This window comes from Gobio gobio (assembly GCF_949357685.1).
Source record: "Gobio gobio genome assembly, chromosome: 14".
NCBI lineage: Eukaryota > Metazoa > Chordata > Actinopteri > Cypriniformes > Gobionidae > Gobio > Gobio gobio.
This window is the reverse complement of record NC_137107.1, coordinates 48591783-48612084: the sequence shown is the minus strand read 5'-3', so window position 1 is coordinate 48612084 and position 20302 is coordinate 48591783. Positions and strand designations below refer to the sequence as shown.

Sequence of the window (20302 nt, the reverse complement as noted above, 5' to 3'; positions counted from 1 at the left end):
TTGCTCGCCGTCCTCGTGACCAGCCAGCAACGAGCTCCGCGCAGCGCGGCCCGCTTCGTCTCAGCGAAGACCGAGTGGCCGCCCCAGATCGCGCTCTTCCAGCCGTGGTAAGCCGCCTCCACCTCGGGGCCCCCGGCCTAGGATCGCGCTCACGCCCGAGCCTCCAAAGTCCTCCTAGCCAGAGGCAAGAAACGACGGTTAAGTCCCGCCGCGGCCGGACCACCGTCAAAACTCTCTTTCCTGTCAGCCCCCACCACTGTGGCTGCTGCAGATGGATTTCACGCAGCCAACGAGCCGGCAAAAACGCCTTCTCGCCTGTCAATAACCGCCGTTTTTACGGCGAACCAGAGAAATCACAAAAGTTGCATTATTTCTGGTTGCACGGCTCACGCCGTATGCGTTTCAAATGCAGTAAATGTGCCCACTTTTCTGTGTTCACCCCTGCACACAAGCACTATAAACCCCGTGTCCCCCACTCTCATAAAGCGGCCACCGGCCGCTCGAGTGCTAGAGTTAGGTCACGTGTCCGCTTGTTTGCGTCCACGACTAACCACCACACGCGCTGTCACACAGCCACTCTTAACCGGTCATGTTCCACGCGTAAGAGTTGTGCCCGCTCACGCTCACACATTTTCGCGAACATTATGCCTCAGGCGCCACGCGCCGCGCCACACACCATTTGTTTTCCGCCCAGGGTGGCCGGAGCGATGAGTGTAGGGCCGCACACAAGCCACTCCCCGCTCGAAGCGGCAGAGATGCAGTGTGTAGGGCGGCCAGCCATCGCGAGCGATCGGCTGGCCCACAGCACAGAGAGCGCGCGCACTGCGCCCGCCCCTCCTATACAGGCCGTCAAACCCGCGAAGCGCGGCGTTTCGAGCCCGGAGGCCGTTCTATCCCGTGTGGCGCACGCGAGAGCGTGGGAAGCCATTCCAGGTGTATCAGAATGGGTGCTGAAAACAGTGAAGCACGGCTACACTCTGCAGTTCGCTCGCCGCCCTCCGCGCTTCTGTGCGCGTACAGAGACGAGAGTGAGCGAGGAAGTAGCACATCTACTTCGAGCAGAAATAGCCACGCTGCTGTGCAAAGGGGCTATAGAACCGGTTCCCCATTCTATGAGCGAGTCAGGCTTTTACAGCCGGTATTTTCTCGTGCCAAAAAGGGATGGGTCGCTCAGACCGATTCTGGATCTGAGGCGTCTGAACAAAGCTCTTATGAAAAGATCGTTCAAGATGCTCACGACCAAGCAGATCCTCGCGCATATTCGCCCGAGAGACTGGCTAATCTCCCTAGATTTGAAAGATGCATATTTTCAAATCAAGATAACGCCGCGTCACAGGCCATTCTTACGATTCGCCTTCGACGGCCAGGCTTATCAATACACCGTCCTTCCGTTCGGCCTGTCACTAGCACCCCGTACATTTACGAAGTGCATGGACGCAGCCCTCGCTCCTCTGAGAAATCGAGGGATGCGAGTATTGAACTATCTGGACGATTGGCTCATCCTGGCGCAGTCGGAGGCCGAGCTCCTCGCCCACAGGGCAATGCTGCTCAGCCATCTGGACAGCCTAGGGCTCACGGTCAATTGGACCAAGAGCTCATTAGTGCCCACGCAATCAACCTCATTTCTGGGTTTGAATCTGGACACTGTGGCAATGTCAGCCCGCCTGTCACCCCAACGCGCGCGCCAAGTTCGGCGCATGGCTGCGTACTTCCGGCCGGGCAAAATCGCACCTCTCAAGCTTTTTCAGAGGATGCTGGGACGTATGGCCTCAGCTGCAGCTGTGCTCCAGCTGGGCTTAATGCGCATGCGCCCGCTGCAATGCTGGTTAAACGCCCGAGTGCCTCACAGAGCCTGGGCGTCCGGAGGCTTCAGGATCAGAGTGACTCAGGGCTGCGTGTCAGCCCTAGAACCCTGGTTAGTAGCCGACTGGTACCAGAGGGGAGTGACGATGGGAGCCATCTCACACCGCAAGGTCATCTCGACGGACGCCTCCACCACGGGTTGGGGCGCCGTTTTCGAGGGCAGATCAGCCTCGGGCCTTTGGTCGAGCGAGGAAAAACTCCTACACATAAACTGTTTGGAAATGATAGCGGTAGAGAACGCGCTCAGGCAGTTTCTCCCGCTTATACGAGGACACCACGTGTTAGTCCGGTCGGACAATACCACAGTGGGTCCAGCGGGTGCTCTCCTTCCTCCAAGAGCTTTTGGAATCGGGCAGGTCCCCTTCCACACTCAAAGTGTATGTGGCGGCTATAGCAGCGTTCGCTCAGACGACGCTAGGTAGCACGCTAGGAAGGAACGAGCTCATCATCCGTTTCCTCAGAGGAGCCAGACGGATGAATCCCCCGCGGCCCCCGTCGGTTCCTATATGGGATCTGGCCTTGGTCCTAGAGGCCCTGAAGGCTCATCCCTTTGAACCGCTCGAGACTGTGGAACCAAGGTTCCTTTCGCTAAAAACCGCGTTTCTGATAGCTCTGGCTTCAGTGAAACGCGTGGGGGATCTACACGCGCTCTCAGTGAGCCTGACGTGTATGGAGTTCGGTCCTAATGACTCTAAGGTCATTCTCAGACCGAGGCATGGTTATGTCCCCAAAGCGATCGGCACTCCCTTCAGACCGGCGGTGCCATTCCCTCATTTACGAGACGAGCTGTTGTGAGTTTGAAGGTGACCGGCGGTGCCGTTACCTCACTCATATAACAAGATATTGTGAATTTGAAGGCGACCGGCGTTGCCGCTCCCTCATTCATGAGACAAGGTGTGGTGAATTTGAAGGAGACCGGCAGGTGCCGTTCCCTCATTCATGGGACAGGGTGTTGTAACCACCCGTCGTAACCACCCGTCAGTTCGAATGAAGTGTCTGTATATGTGGTGGCCCGTTTTCTTTACCGGCCACCCTGTCCGAGCAGTGTTTTTTCCCCGGTTCCCTGGGATACATATGCTGTATGCGAGGCGCGCACGGCGTTGACAATATGTTCCCGTAGCGTAAGGAACTTACGCAATACGAGAGAACCTCTCGTAAGAGAACGATACTCGGTTACTTAATGTAACCTCGGTTCTCTCTAGAAGAGGGAACGAGTATTGCGTTCCTTGCCGTGCGCCCCACGGGCTTTTACGCTTCAGAACTACGAAAACCGAATATGCAGCCCGTGAGCCCTGCTTATATACACGTGGCCACGCCCCACCTGTAGGCAAATGAAGCCAGGTGGGCGCGAAGCGCCCTCATTGGTCGCCACGTCACGCGGGCTCACCGATAGGCTGCTGCAGTTGCCAGCAGAGCAGCCAATAGCACGCTGGAATAGCCTGCTATGGTCTGCCAGGCTGCCGCACTGCGTTGACAATGTTACAAAATTAAGGATAATTTTGGGTTTTTCAGAAATCTCGAAGAAAGAATACTTTCCCGTAGCGTAAGGAACTTACGCAATACTCGTTCCCTCTTCTAGAGAGAACCGAGGTTACATTAAGTAACCGAGTATCGTTTTATATTTCTCTACTACACCTACTAGTAAAATATTTGCCATGTAGAAATATAATTTCCACCAAAAACAGTGATTGATCTGGTTAGTGATGTTGGACTGCTATTATTTTGAACACAACTGTATATAGGTATACAGAAGTGAGCTATCTATATCCAAACTTGACTGAACTAGGATACACTTTCACAGGGTAAGAGTCGTTCACATGTTAATCTTCTAACAGCACAGAACAGCTGATTTCAATTCAAGAAAGTCTTATTCTCAAACGCTTAGAGGTGAACATTGTATTTTCTTATGTCTCAGTAGACAAGAAGAATGGGTGAATCTCCTCCCACATAAAGAGCACTGGTGCGGCTTCTCTCCAGTGTGAATTCTCTCATGTATTTTCAGGTATCCTGCCTGAGAGAAACTCTTTCCACATTGTGAGCACTTGGACGGCTTCTCTCCAGTGTGAATCACAAGGTGTTTTTTTAATGCGTCTGATCTAATGAATCTCTTCCCACATGAAGAGCATTTGTACGGTTTCTCTTCAGTATGAACTCTATAGTGTTGTTTTAATACGGATGGTGTAGTGAAACTCTTCCCACATGAAGAGCATTTGTACGGTTTCTCTCCAGTGTGAAATCTCTCATGGTATTTCAGGTATCCTGCCTGAGAAAAACTCTTCCCACATTGTGAGCACTTGTACGGTTTCTCTCCAGTGTGAATTATATGGTGTTTTTTTAATGAGCCTGATGTAGTGAATCTCTTCCCACATGAAGAGCATTTGTACGGTTTCTCTCCAGTATGGTGCGGTTTCTCTCCAGTATGAACTCGATGGTGTCTTTTTAATGCGCCTGGTGTAGTGAATCTCTTCCCACATGAAGAGCATTTGTACGGTTTCTCTCCAGTGTGAATTCTCTCATGCATGTTCAGTTTTCCTGGCTGAGAAAAACTCTTCCCACAGTGTGAGCACTTGAACGGTTTCTCTCCAGTGTGAACTCTCTGGTGATCATTTAAGTTGCTGGATGAAGGGAATCTCTTCCCACAGTCTAAGCACATATAAGGGCCCACACCGGTATGAATACGCTCATGTAGTTGTAAAGCGTCCAGATGTGAAAAACTCTTTCCACAAACAGTACAAAAGTGAGGCTTCACATCAGCATGAATCTCAAGGTGTTGTCTTAAGCCTGATGCCGTTACAAATGTTTTCTCGCACTGATCACAGCTGAACGATCCCACTCCAGAGTGACGGCGCAGATGATTGTCGAGAGAGCTTTTACAAATGAAACTCTTTCCACACGGAGAGCATGCATGAGGTTTTTCTCCAGAGTGAATCCTCATGTGTCTCGTAAGTTGTGATTTATATGTGAAACTCTTTCCACACTGAGAGCAGGTGAGAGATTCTTTGACTCCAGGTTTTCTGGATCGTTTCGGTGGGGAGTTCTTCTCAGTTTGTGAACTGATGTTTCTATCTTCATTTGTGAATTGATGAGGTTTTCGAAGCCGATGCCGTTTGTCCTCTTTCACTTCCATCGGGTCTAGAATCAAAATATTATAAAAGGACAAATTAGAAACAAAAGAACTTAAGTCAAAAACACCATAGACAAACTTTTAGTCAACTTTTTTATTGGCATATTTTGCTAAATTTACATTTGGCGATATGGCTCGGTTCTAAATTCCCCATCCTCATCATGAGCTCCATGAAAAGCCAAGACAGAGGACAGCAGCAGTTTCTGGGGACAACCTCCCGTTTTTTTTAACTGGGAGGGCAGCGTAAATCCCCCATTGAGAACAGAGCATGCCTCAATGACAACAATCACATTGATTAAGTTAAACTCAGTTTAAGGAGGAGCTGGGGAGGAGGTAGGTTTGCATAGCAGCGTGCAGTGGAAGCAGCCAAGCGGGCCGACTGAACTGAAGCTACGCTAAAGCAAGGTACCCTGTTTGAGAGTTGCCAATTGAGTGCATAGGAATCAGATCTGCTGATATTGGTGGAGTTGGTATTTTTCCAATCTGCTGATAGCGGAGCTTGACTACGTGGCCTGCCTGAACTAATGCAGAATGCTTGATTTATTGTCTCCAAAAAGAAAGAATTGACTCTGAACTGCCTGAACGAGCCATCAGAAACTCCAGTCTCACTTCCATGACCCACATTTGCAAATTCTCTTTGTAAAAAAAGGATGAGGATTTGAAGAGTTAGTGGTTAAAATTAACACAGCAATAAAACCTTTTGACGATTGCTTCTCAAATCTCTGAGGTCTAAATGGGATTTACAAAACGCTTTTCCATTAAAGAGACACGCTTTATTCAGACCAACTTGCTCCTGAGAATTACAACCTGTAAATATGATTCATTATTGACGTATATATTTTCTACTGGGTGTTCAAAATATGTAGTTGTGTGTTTTATATTGTGTAGGTGTTGGGGTGACAGTTTAGGACCCAGGACCAGTTGTTTAAAATGAAGACCAAGAGTCAAGAGTGCACTTAATTAAAGAGAAATTTACTGAAGGATAGTTTGCAGTTTCATCAGCAGAAGCAGCTACAAGTCTCACGAGGTGTTCGTAGCCGCGCTCCCTCTACCCGCCTATCATACATACAATTTCTCAACAGTTATGCTGTTTTCAAGGTCTATCCACGTCATTACTGCAAGTTGAATGATTTTGATTGGCTCAAAGAAAATAGACAGTCATGGTAAATTTCCACAGAGTGTCAGTCTTCACCCCGGAATTAGGTCACTACCAACAACTAGGACAACTAGCCGATGCTGCTTTTGCTCCTTCAATTTACATAATAAAAATGACACATTCACGATGATAACACATTTTTACAAGTCTCAATTTAAAAAAGAAACAGTTATTGAACTAATATATATTAGTAAAAACAGGTGAGGTAGAACGAAAAAAAAAAATTCAGTGCTGAAAATAAATATTTAAGTATAATTAAAATAACTACACTATTGCACACAGTAGCAACAAGCAAGCAGCATAATAAAGTGCACACTGACTGTACTATTCTGATTTCAAATGATAAATTGAGTAAACAGTAATAAAATAAGAACAAATAAACAAATGACTAGAAATATAACAAATGAATACAATAGAATAAAGATACAAATCAAAGTGCTTTAATTTTTTTTAGGTATTGAGGTAAGAAACTGAAAAAAGAAAAGAAACAGTAATCAAATTTAAAATAACATTGGATAATCTTCATTGTAAAAATGAAATGCAGATTAATTAATAAATTAAAGGTGCCATTGCATGGATTTTTTATTATGTTATGTTTCCTGAGGTGTACATGTATTGTTAGTATGATTTTTACATCATAAAATGTCATAATTTAGAAATAAATCCTGACATTAGCCCTCTGGCTTGAATGCTCTGTTTAAAGGGGCGTGTCTGCTGCGAGACTTCAGTGAAAATGCACACGGTTGTGATTGGCTGACATAATCTAAAACTCATTTCAAATGATGTGGCGGAGGGGGCGTGGTTTAGCGAGGTGGGCACTCGTGGACCAGAGAGACGGAGAGCTGGAGAAAGACTGCTGAGAAAGTTATATTGTACGGAGTTGTTGAGAGCGCAAGTTTATTTAGTTTGTATCAGAGTTCTGAATAAACACGAGTCCCAGTCACGCCGACCCTTCTTCCTCCTTATTCTACGAACTATATCAAATTAAAATGTAAAATTTGCCATTACAGCTGTCGAGATGTGAACGTATTGATTATAGCATTATTTTTTAGATATCTTCCCATCACATGAAAGGCTGCAGTGATGAGCATTGAGTACACAGACAGTAGGGCTGCTCGATTATGGAAAAAAAATCATAATCCCGATTATTTTGGTCAATATTGAAATCCAGATTATGTAACGATTATTTCACATGACTTTGGGAATGTGTTGCAGCCAATACCATGTAGCAAATCTTGCACATAGCATGTTTCTGCTCGTAGTCGGATTCCTCAAAGCCAGACTGCTCCCAGACAACCAGTGTTGGGCACGTTACTTTAAAAAAGTAATGTTATAGTTACTAGTTACTTCTTACAAATAGTAACTGCGTTAGTAACTGAGTTACATCATTATAAAAGTAACTCATTACCAGGGAAAGTAACTACTGAGTTTTTTTTTTTTTTTACTTGGATGCCCCCAATATTAAATATGTTAAATGAATGAATTGGACACTAAATAGAATAAATTATTATTTTAAAACATTGTACATTAATGTACACTATTGTCATGTTGCTGTGGGACAATGTGAGAGACACCTATCAAATTCAATGCATTATTGTAAATATTATCAGTAGACCTACTATAGTGCAACTATTGTGTAAATATTATCAGTAGACCTACTATAGTGTAAATTTTATCAGTACTATACTACTCCTTTGGTAGTGGAGCTCATGTTATCACCTGGGTTTTTAGCCACTAATTCTGTGGCGGCATGTGATGATGTGAGGCTTCATTAGATTAGAATTACTTGCCACCGACGTGAAGAGACTCTTTCTTCCTGGGCATAAGTTACACGTTACATAAACATTCTTACCTTTCACCTCAACGAGAGAAAAGTAGCGCTTATACTTCCAGTTTGCGAAAGCTAACTTTGAAGTCGTTGGACTTGGTGTGCGTGACTGTGCATATGCGTGTGTGTCACAGGTGTGTGTGTGTGTGTGTGTGTGTACTCAACCTATCAACCTCAACCTTGTCTCTCACCCACCAATCATCATCAGTTATGTGTACCACCCCACCCACCCCCCAACACGCATGGCATGCAGGCCCGCACACGCATGCACGCACGCACACCATTCTGCCATCTTTACTCGCGCAGAGTTTTTAAATTCCAGCGGATGATATGCACACGAATCACGACCTGAGAGAGTTTGTGGCTTCGGGAGGGGCGGATGTGCGCGTTTCATTCAGAACGCAAGACAAAATAAGAGTGTTCTTGCAAAACAGAACATGGCAAAATAATATTTTTTTCTCGATTGTACTATTTTGGTGATCGTTAGGAGCCAAAATCGAAATCGAAATTCAATTAATTGCACAGCCCTAACAGACAGTCTGTTGATCGCGTGAATGCAAAGATCTCGTCATTGCAACGCATTCTCAGAAAATGCTTTGACCACAACTAACAGCAAACACGACATCAACAGGAATACAGTAAGAGCTTTGTTGTGCAGCATAACAGCGTCATTCGTTATAACGGCAGTTTGGACAGATGTTTGTGTCAGATACACTCGAACATTATAAAGAGTGTGTTCGCTCTCTGTAGTTTAACACACTTTAAATAACAGATTTGTTTCATGCTACTAACAGAAACGATGTGAAGTTGACCGTTTAGTCACTGGCTTGATTCACTGATGCATAAACAGTATTAAACGATTTAGAAAGAAAGTCTGTGTGAACTTGAATGATTAGCTACACATCAGAAATCACTGATCACAGATCAGGCATTGATGAACACTGTTACTCACTGCTTGTGGCGGTGCTGTCGAATCCATATCGTAAAGTCCGTTTGTAAAGCCTGTGCTGACATCGCGACTGATAAACTGAATCCATTCTATCCAAATTCTCAGAGGAAAAAAAAAGGGAAGATTCCAGATCGGCTCGTCTGTGCTTTCATTCACAAAGGCAGGGCAGGACACCCAGAACTCGGTTTACACCTATCAAAATGTTTTACTATTTTTTTTAGGGCTGTCAAAAGATTAATCGTGATTAATAGCATCCAAAATAAAAGTTTGTGTTTACATAATATATGTGTGTGTACTCTGTTAATTATTATTTATATATAAATACACACACAAGCATGTATATATTTAAGAAAAAAATATTATTTTTATAAATAAAACATTTATATTTATATAGATTATATAAATGTATATACAGTATATACATGCAAATATTTCTTAAATATATACATGAATGTGTGTGTATTTATATATAAATAATAATTAACAGAGTACACACACATATATTATGTAAACAAACTTTTATTTTGGATGCGATTAATCTTTTGACAGCCCTATATTTTTTACTTTAACAAATTAATTATGATTTGGCAACATGAACTGAAGTGTTTTGTATTCATACCGTTTCGCTGTCTGTGTTTTAAACGCACATCTGTGATGTGTCAGCGATCTGTGCAGCCTAACGTGTCAATGTAAACAACACAGTTATTATTACGCCTCTAGAGGCCGCTCTCGTGTTATATAATACCAGCAGACCTTTCTCAGAGCTCTCGTACTGTGTAATGACAGCGCACCCGTCTCAGCCGCTCCAGCAACCGACCCAACCGGGAAAAACTGTTGGTGTGGATTTTTTTGTCGATAATCAATTGTTCCACCAATCAGCTATCGGTGCCGATGAATCGGGCGACCTCTAGGCTGGACAAAATAATTTACCATGACGATGATAAATTGAAATAGAAAAACTAGCAAAAATACACAGACTCGCGCTGAATACTAACTTATTCCGCACTGAGCCAACGCAGAGCCCGGCGAACGACTCCCTGTCGTGACATAATGACGCGATGTTGAATAAGAATGTGATAATATAATGTAACGCTCTGTAAAAATAGATATAAAAGCTGACGCTGGAAATGATCGCAGCCGGAAAAATTAGAGCTCTTTTTTTTTTCTTCGTGCGATTAATTGATTTATTGACTATCGCAACAGGCCTACAGACACTCAAAGATCTTCACGGCATTCTGTCAAAATAAAAGTTTAAAAATGTTTTAAAATTCTTGTAGCCTACAGTAGATTTAGCTACATCTCTATGTACGTCTCTACTAATAATAATAATAATGCCTAGATGGTTCATTTATTTTTCACTTTTTATATAAACGATGTTTACTTTTAAACAGCATACAGCCTTTGAATGTGTATGTATTATTTACGTATAATGATTATCATCATAAATAATAAACTAAACTGAATACATTTAACTGTTTTTTTTTAAATAGTTAAATGAAAAAAAATAAAAAAAATAAACATTTGACAGTATTGGTACCGAATACTGGAATTTTGGTACCGTGACATCCCTATTATCTACTAAACCCTGACCTGTCACAGAAACCAGTGACACAAGTAGGCAGCACAACTTTCGAGCAAAATGAGAAAGAAGCGTTTTTTTCCCAAATTGGTGATTTTCGCTTTTTTGCAGAATCTGTTAGTCGAGATCACGAAGAAGCCTCTCTGTGTTTGGTATTATAATTAAAAGCGTACATTTTGAGGTTGAAATCGGCTTGTTTTTTTTCCGGAGATTCTAGCATGCAGTAGAGGCGTGTTTCTTTTGTTATTGCCCCCGCCCTCCAAGGGAAGCGTGGCTACTTATAATGCAGCTCTGGCCGGCTCTAGCTGATATCAAAATTCAATGAAGATGGACGCCGCAAACATTAATCGCAGACGAGCTGAAATGTGGACGTTACACCGAAAATGTTTAGAAGTACTTCTTCGACAAGCCAGATGCTTATGAACAAGCGCTCACTGATTCTGAAGACGGCATAATAAGACTGAATAATATCCCTAATCTACAGTTAATCTACAATTCTCGAGGAAGAATGTATCGGACTGGCGTCAGACGAGTTGGACCGTAATATATCAGAGGCTATATCGAGTAACATTTGATGGGGAAAATCCGTAACTTTGACTGTAAATGCTACACGAGGAGAAAAGAGAACTCTCTGCATGGGAGACAGTCCTGTAGCCAGAAGCTTTCTCCAGACATTATGTACAACATACGCCAAAGCCAAAGAGGGACATACCCGTGAATTCAAGCTTCGCCTTTCGTGTTTTAACACTCGATGGCACTGTGTCGAATGTGGACGAGGTCGAAATGGAAGCCATTTTAATCTTGGACTAAATCGGTCACCGTAGGAGTTAAAACGAAATCGGAATTGAGAGGAACAGAAACTAATATTCACTGGATGGTCATATACCTTTTCACCGCTAGATGGGGGAAAATATCAGTGTAGCTTTAACAAGTATATAGTTGATTTTAGTTTATCATAGTTGATCATAACTAGAGATGAAATGGCATGAAAATTTAATTTCATGATTATAGTGACCAAAATGATCACGGTTATCACAGAATCCTGTTCAAAACGTCCTAAGGCTACACAATGAAATCAATTCACAGAGTTTTATGTAGAAAACCAACAAATAAAATTAGCATCAATATGTACTTTTTGTTGACATAAACATTGAAATAATAACATTAAAAATGATGGCCAGATTTTAAAGGAGTGTCTTGCAACATGTTATCTACAATGCACAAGTTCAAATAGAGTTTTGATAAAAAAAGGTTTTATAAAAAGATAAAAATCACATATTTCAGCCTCTAGATCATTTTTATAAAAGTCAAAAAAGATAAATTACTGACATTTACAATGCAGATTATCCTTTATTATTAATAGTATGCGGTCCGATATTTCCTGTCGTTGCTATGCAACCATTCAACTTTACAGGGGGTATGGCTTATTTAAATAAGATTTAAATGAGCCCTATTGTCACTCCCAGCAGCTTTTTTGAGTGCCTACCTTCAAATGGCCACAACTTCTCCAGATATTATCAGATTTCCATGTGTTACACATCGTTGGAAAGCTTGGAGACTACACTTTCAGAATCTGTGAATAACTCAAAACCGACTTGTGTCCCTTCAACCTTGATTGATATGACAATAAAATTCTATAACATTATTTAGTCTGTTAAGGTTCTGGTGAGCTTTTGGGATGGAAATCGTCGACCCAATCTGGCAACACTGAACCCAGTTGATCTACATCACAGACACACACAGCTAAAGTTATATTACACACTGCATTACAGCTGATATTCAGATAACAGCATAATAACAAACATTTTTACCAATAGTAACTAAACTGCCTATTGGCTTATTACCGCATCAGACACGTTTCTGGTGTGCAAAGACACAGAAACGACACACAAACCCCACGCTCACGCCACGCTTGAAGTGTGTAGCCGGCCTAATCCAGAGAGAAAGAAAAGTAGAAAACAAACTTACGCGTGTTGTGGGTCTAAATGTGCGGCTGGAATGCACAGCGACTCGGGAACCGGCGGGGAGCTTGAGTTTTTCTCCGTTAGTGGGATTGAGTCCACTCACTGTTTCTTTCTGCGACCGTTTGTTTCTGTTGCTGCGCGGCGCGACGCTCTGGAAATATACACGGAGGTCGGAGCCCGCAAGTGGGTGGAGCTTTAGCCGCAAGTGGGCTGTACAAACTTCCAGAGGATTTTGATTGGTTTATTTAGTATAGAGACAGAGCGTATTTAGAACAAGGCCACGCCCACACCCGGATCCAACGCTCTCCATTGACTTTGCATTGCGTGAGGCTGCCTCATTGTCATTTCGGACTTATAACAAAAAACAGAACAATGTCTAAAAGCTGATATGTGACAAGGTGTACAGCAAACAAGCTAAAAAACACAGAAATAAGTTTTTATAAGCTATCGACCCAAAAAAAACGAGCGTAAGAAGATAAAAGTGGATACAGGCAATACGAAGTGAAGCTTCAGCAGGATGAATGGGTACATTTTGGGATCCTGACACTCAGTATGTTTCAATATGTCTATGTGTGCAGTAAACATTTTGTCACTGTTAAGTCAAATATCCAAATGTCCGTTTTATATATGATATTTCCTGTTGTTGATTACATTCCCCTCTAGTCGCCGTAGTTATCAGTGTAACATGACCCGCGCGCTCTGTCTCAATGGCCTGAATCCACTTTTTTGTCCTTTAACGCTCGTTTTTTGGGTCAACAGCTTATAAAAACGTCTGGGTTTTTTCTTCTGGATTTTGTTTAGCTTGTTTGCCGTTCATTTTGTCACATATCAGCTTTTATACATTGTTCAGTTTTTTGTAATAAGTCCGAAATGACAAGGATGCAGCCTCACGCAATGCAAAGTTAATGGAGAGCGTTCGATTGTTTTCCCCCCCGGTGGGCGTGGTCTTCAGATTATGACGCGTGTCGCTCTGTCTCTATAACCTGTGTGGCTATTATTATGCTCCACAGTTGGTCATGGTAATGTTGTAAGTTTTGTTGCCATCCATCGGAAAACAACCACTTTCACGTGTTCACAGTGGCGGTTCTAGACCACGGTAACTATGGGGGCCAGGCAGGGGCCACTTGTGCTTTTAGGGGGCACACGTTAACATTTATCTTAACCAGTAGATAATTAGGTAGTTCACCTGAAAATTCTATCACCATTTACTCACCCCCATGTCGTTCCAAATAGGACTTTCTTATGTTGAACACAATATTAACTTATTTATTTTATTAAACTGTTGTATAAGATCAGTAGGCCTATCGCATTTGCACTCATGCTATTCTGGGTAGAAAAACAGAACTTGTGTGATATTGCACTCGTTACTCATGTTATTTGCTTAGTCTATATCATGATGTAAATGTGAGGGCGTTTTCACACTGGCAGTTTAGTTTGAATAATTGGTAATGTGAAAGTTGTCATGCGGACCCGGGTGAGCTGAGCTCAGGGGAACTGAATTCGAGACTGCCTGAAGGAGGTAGTCTGAGCTCGGTTGCGCAAATTGCGCTCGAGCTGTGCTGCGATGCATGGGAATTTGAAAGCAACAAGCTAATACGACTAGCGGGCCAGTGGCGGACCACTGGAGGCAAAGTTGGCGGCCCACCGGCGGCCCGCTGGCATTTTGCTCATCGTTTTCCTAGCGGACCACCGGCGGCAGCCACCACTTTTCCGACAGTGGTCCGCTACCGAGCCGCTGGTTTATAATAAATGTTTTCTGGCCACCCACGGACGATCCACTGGTCATATGATTCACAACTGGGTAATTATAGTTAGATCCAATATAATAATATTTAATGCAATAATGAATCAAAAACAAAGTACACAACTGCTAATAACCATTGTATATGTATTTTTTTTGGATAGAGGCAACACAAATGCGTAGCTAAACAAATGGAAATAAACATAAAATAACTATAAACATTATGATAGCCTATTCAAAATATGTACTTTTGTTAATATATATATATATATATATATATATATATATATATATATATATATATATATATATATATATATATATATATATATATATATATATATATATATATATATATATATATATATATATAAACAGGATACATAAGACTGTATTATATATTATAAGATTAAGACTCGGGTGCGCAAGAAAAGTAACCTGCGCATGCATTTTATCAGATGACGGTGTATTTAGTTCAATACAACACATGTGTAAGGGATGATAGTGTTGATGATTTACCTTGGATACGAGCGAGAGGGAGCCTGCGGTGTATTCGCGGTGTAGAACGCGCTCTGACGCGGACCACAACAAACGTGCCCAGTGTAAAAACGCTCTGAGTCTAAAACTCAAACAGGGGCATTTCTGCCGCATATCTTGAATTTTATGGACGTTCTGGCACTGAAATGGTTTGGTTAACGACATTCTAACAATACAGGTTTTGGAACAACACGAGGGTGAGTTACATTAGGTGTTTTTATTTTCTTTTAGGGGGAACTAACCCTTTATTTTATTCCCAGATTATTGAAAGTCTTTTATTTGGCCATGTACTGTATCACTCGATCTGCAGTCTCTACACGTGAAGTAAAATCATTTCAAGTTCATTTATTTATTTGAAAAGTAATGTATCTGTAATATGATCATGCATGCTCAATTTATAAAAGTAAAACTAAACCATTTATTTTACATGTTTTGTAGCCTACCTGCTCTCTGTTAGCAGACTCTTCGCAAAGTTAGCATAGACATCAAAACAAACATCTAATACTCTATAAGCAACACTGGACAATTGGATAAAATAATATTATTTCTCGCTATATGTGAACAAGACTGAAATTACATTATTCTGTATCTTTTCTCGGGTATGCCTATCTCTGTCATACACTGTTAGACATTTCTGTAATTTGTACAGTTATTTACTATATATCACCCAGTATAATACTGTAAATTCTCTTTACATTAAATAACTGTAATTCCTGTTGCATCATGGGTATTTTCTATGACGTCAAAGACCAAATACAGTGATTTCCTGTATTTTTAAAAAATAAAGTATAATGCTGTATTTACCACAACGGCCTATTTGGCACAATTGGGATCGACAGGATTTGCTTTAGATTTATATTAGGAACCATCAGTGCAGCGTTGAAAGTTTTACCCGAGGAGAGAGCTCACGGTTCCAGAGAACATGTGAGCTGTGTCCGGACACCCTGCGAAGATTTTTCATCCCCCGTGAGAACGGCAAACAAGCAAGGTAAGTGTGATTTGTACTAGCCGCGGTTGTCTGCACCCCAATTTTAGCTTGTCAGCATTGGTGCTAAAAACTGAGGTAAACCTAACGTTTTATGAATTTATTGAATTAGATTAGGAACCGGTGCAGCGTTGTAAGTTTTGCCCGAGGAGAGAGCTCACAGTCCGGACAACATACTTTACATAACGTTAGGTTATCATTTTCTTAAACTTTGCTGCTAACAAATGAGGGAAACCTAACGTTTTATTTAAAAAAAATGAGTTTATTGAATTAGATTAGGAACCAGTGCAGCCAGCGTCGTGTGTAACGTTACTGCCCGAGGAGAGAGCTCCCGGCCCGGACAACATACATTACCAGAGCTGCCAACTCTCACGCATTGGCCGTGAGACACACGCATTTGATTGGTTTCACACGCTCACACGCCACACCCCCGATTTCTCACGCTGAAGTGCCAACCCGGTCTGTCAAATGCCTGAAAGATGAGTTTATCTATATATCTATATCTACATGTTGAGCCGATCATGCTTTCGGTGAGGGGGTTCAAGATAAATGGGCAAATAAATACGGTGTTGCGCGACCTAAAGCTACATTCTGTTTTGGGTTCTGACGAGAACGAGCCTGTAATGAGCGAAGTGGAGCGCTGTGACGCTCAGAGGTGCGTTTCCCCAAAGTGTCGTTCGCTAACTATGGTCACAAGTTCCGTCATTATAAGCATAGTTAAACGAGTCGTGTTTCTCGAAACCATAGTTCCAACGAACGTTCGCAAACAGCATCGCAAAGTTGATTTGCATACATTTTGTTCTTGCACTGATGTTAAATTTGTAGCCATTTTGCACTTGGGCAGCCAGTTTGAGATATAGGCTATATTTGAGTATTGTGTGTAATGATTCTGACAGTTTTTTCCATTGAAATGACTGGGGAAAAGTGTCCCAATAACCCTGAATGCCTATACTCTTTGAAATTATAATTACATTGCATTATGAAGCTTGAAACCCCAAATATTATAACATTCTTCATGAACAATTATTCAGTTAGGCTATTTGTAACAATCTCACTGTAAAAAAGAAGAAGAAAAAGAAACATGGTTTCAATGTAGCCAGCTACTTTTTGATAGTAACTTGTAGTGTAGCTATTTTCAAAAGGGTAGCTTGAATATAACTTAACTACTCAAAGTAGTTTTTACTACAACACTGTTTTTTTAGATCAGCCACAGCAAAAAAGAACCACACAACAGACAGAAGAGCAACAGACAGGACAGACAGTTATTTTCCTTTTTCTTCCCTGTAAAAGTATGCAGTAGGTTGATGTATAATCAATTTGTTCTATTTAGACAAAACCATGCCTCTACATAGTGCTTTAAAATTGTGTGTGTGTGTGTGTGTGTGTGTGTGTGTGTGTGTGTGTGTGTGTGTGTGTGTGTGTGTGTGTGTGTGTGTGTGTGTGTGTCTATAGGATATACTGTATACAAAGCGTCATATAGATGCATTTTGTCTTAATAGAAATAATTAATTATCAACCTTATCTATCAAAGGCAAAAAAGAAATCAACAACAAAAACCAATACTACCCCATTCAAATGCTGATGCAGAGAGTGTTTTCTGTGATGTGTGTGTATATAGCTATTTATATATATATATATATATATATATATATATATATATATATATATATATATATATATATAGCTATTATTATAATATTATTATTTATTTTATTTTTTGTTGAAATTTTTACTTTGTTCGCGGCAAAATTTTGGTTGGCCCCACCAAATCTCACTCTAAGTTTTTTTGAAAAGTTGGCAGCTCTGTACATTACATAACGTTAGGTTATCATTTGCTTCAACTTTGGTACTAAAACTGAGGTAACATAAACCTAACGTTTTATTTTTAAAAAGACTTAACGTTAGTGAGTTTATTGAATTAGATTAGGAACCAGTGCAGCCAGCGTTGTAAGTTTTGCCCGAGGGGAGAGCTCACGGCCCGGACAACATACTTTACATAACGTTAGGTTATCATTTGCTTCAGCTTTGGTACTAAAACTGAGGTAACATAAACCTAACGTTTTATTTTTAAAAAGACTTAACGTTAGTGAGTTTATAGAATTAACTTTATAAATACAATGAAGATTTTGTTTATCGAGCATATTAAGCGTACATTAGGACGACGTTAGTTAGTAAATTAGCGTTGGCCACTAGTTGCAAAAATAATGTCGTTAACAAGCAAAGTTTACATTTGGATTGACATTATTTATTTTACATTTTAGATAAGAATACCAGGAGCCTGCCTGTGCTGTGCGACACTGGAACTCGGTAAGTAACGTTACTCTTTGTTTCTCCACATATTACTGATAATTCAAAGTTTTTCTTGTATGTTTTAGTCGGGTCTGTTTAACAGAATCACAAAATTATTTAGTTTTTCCACCTCTTTTTAGCTGTAACTAGCCAAGTACCATGTTTTTTTTTCATAAATTATATTATACTAAAATAATCCAGGACTGACAGATTATAATTTTATTTTCTGGAATTTAAGCAGTCCTGGACAATTTTTGGATGATTTTGGCAGATGAAATATAATTTATGAAAAAAAAACATGGCAAAACTTTAGAATAATGTTGCTCAAGTGCAAACCTGAATACATTTCTGAACACAAAAGAAGATTAAGAATGTTTGTAACCTAACAGATTGAGGCACCATTCACTTCTATAGTAATTTTTTCCTACTATGGAAGTGAATGGTGCCTCAAAATTGTCTGGTTACAAACATTCTTTAAAAGGTTTAGAACAACAGGGCGAGTAAATGACAGAATTTACTTCTTTTTTTTTTTGGTGAACTATCTGTTTAATGACGGACCATTATTCTAAAGTGTTTCCAAAAACATTTAAAGCAAAGGCACTAAGGGTGATGATATTTAAAATATCTTTATTCTCTTAATTTTCTCTTGCTTTAAGTTTTTTTCGTGAGGAAAAACCCAGAGGAGGGAACAAGATGCACCACCAAAACCGGAGTGAGTCGGAAGACCGGGGAAGTTGTGAACAGGAAGACAACTGTAATCAACAACAGAGTGTCATCCTTCATTCGCCACCTAATGGAGTTTGAATGGAAAAACTTGGACTAGGTGAGACACTTTTTTAATAGGATATGTAATGTACACATACACTTACGCTGCATTCACACAGGGCGTCATGCCGGTTAGAAATGTTGTCTGACTTGAGACAGTGCCGACGCCACGTGACAGTGACGTATGGCATCAAAGCACCGCGAGAGCGATTCGAGAGCAGCCGCTAATACAGCCGGTGTAGTTTCTCCAAAGCGACTGCACGGACTTTGATGATGACACAGCTGTTCCACGATTGGCCAGATTCTCCGCATGACAGCGATCACATGTGTTTCGTGTTTATTCTAAAACCTTCAGTTCCTCTAATGCGCACAAATCTGTTTTTTATAACAGTTAAACCTCTTTTCATGTAGTTGCGACATTATATTGTCATGTTTATCAAAATAAAACAGATGAAAAACGTAGACCCCACTTCATTGATAGTGTAGGCTTGTATGTTAACTTTATTCTTGTACAAACACACGCTGTATTAAGCAGTGCATAAAGTATTACATGACAAAAAATGTCTCTGAAACATCTGTGTATTGACAAATATTGCATTTATTTCACTTCAGCTGATAAAGTGTGCAAACACAGCGAGAGCGTCACTGCGGGAAGCAGAAAGTGTCAGACTTCACGTCTCCGTTTGCAGCTCCTCCCCGCCTGCACGTGGCTACTCTCGCCGATTGGTTGCATCCAGCCACAGCTGATGTCCAACACACCTTTCAACTTCTGCCGCTTGCAACGTGAGTAAAGCGTCGCGACGGAACCCACAATTCAGTTCAGCAACGCATGACGTCACCCATTCAAAGTAAATGAGAAGCGTTAATGCCGGTGCCCCGTGTGAATGTAGCATTAAGTTTGAGGATACCTTACTAAAGCTAATGCAGTATACATGTAATCCATCCTGCAATAAAAGGTTACATTGTTGTTTTTGATTAAATAGTTTGTGAAATCATGTTGAGGTGATTCAGTAATATTACTTTTTTGGAGCATGTAGTTTGTGCTGCTGCTACTATTATGTACTAACAGTTTTCTTTAGTTTTTTACTCAATATCAATTTTGTTAAGCTATAACAGACACCTCTCTAATATGCAATCAGGTTCAGCATCACTACAAAGTACATTCTTCAAAATATTCATAACATTGAATCACCAGATAAAACAAAAACTGAACATTTCATTTCACATCTTCATGAAGGCATTGTATGACTGGATTAGACTAGACAGCATACGTTTAGCTAGGTGTACCTCAAAGTGTTAACTGTCTATAAAATAGTATTTTACCATTATGATGAATTGTAATGGGATTATTATTCTTTATTAAATTCCAACAGTGTAAAAAGTTTGTGTATACTCAAATTGTATGACTAACTTCATATCATTCTTATCTAGAGGGACTTATTGCCATAATGGAGCAGAATCCTGGTTCCTGTTTGAAATCATCCAATGTGGAAGATGGCACAGATCGGTACAGACATGAAAC

The 20302-nt window shown here is 41.1% G+C and overlaps 1 protein-coding gene across 1 annotated transcript; it reads right to left on the bottom strand.

Annotated features, from left to right (window-relative positions):
• Window positions 1-3623: 3623 nt before the first annotated feature.
• LOC307137331 (uncharacterized protein) lies at window positions 3624-12608 on the bottom strand. Its single transcript, XM_079834937.1, has 2 exons — window positions 12468-12608; window positions 3624-4995 (listed from the first exon to the last, which is right to left on the bottom strand). Exon 2 carries the CDS (start codon window positions 4988-4990, stop codon window positions 3737-3739), a length of 1254 nt encoding a protein of 417 aa, XP_079691063.1. The 5' UTR covers window positions 4991-4995; window positions 12468-12608; the 3' UTR covers window positions 3624-3736.
• Between the last annotated feature and the right edge of the window lie 7694 nt (window positions 12609-20302).

What these genes read in the sequence shown, in the direction of transcription:
- LOC307137331 (XM_079834937.1), bottom strand. Translation starts at nt 4,990, where the DNA reads ATGGAAGTGAAAGAGGACAAACGGCATCGGCTTCGAAAACCTCATCAA.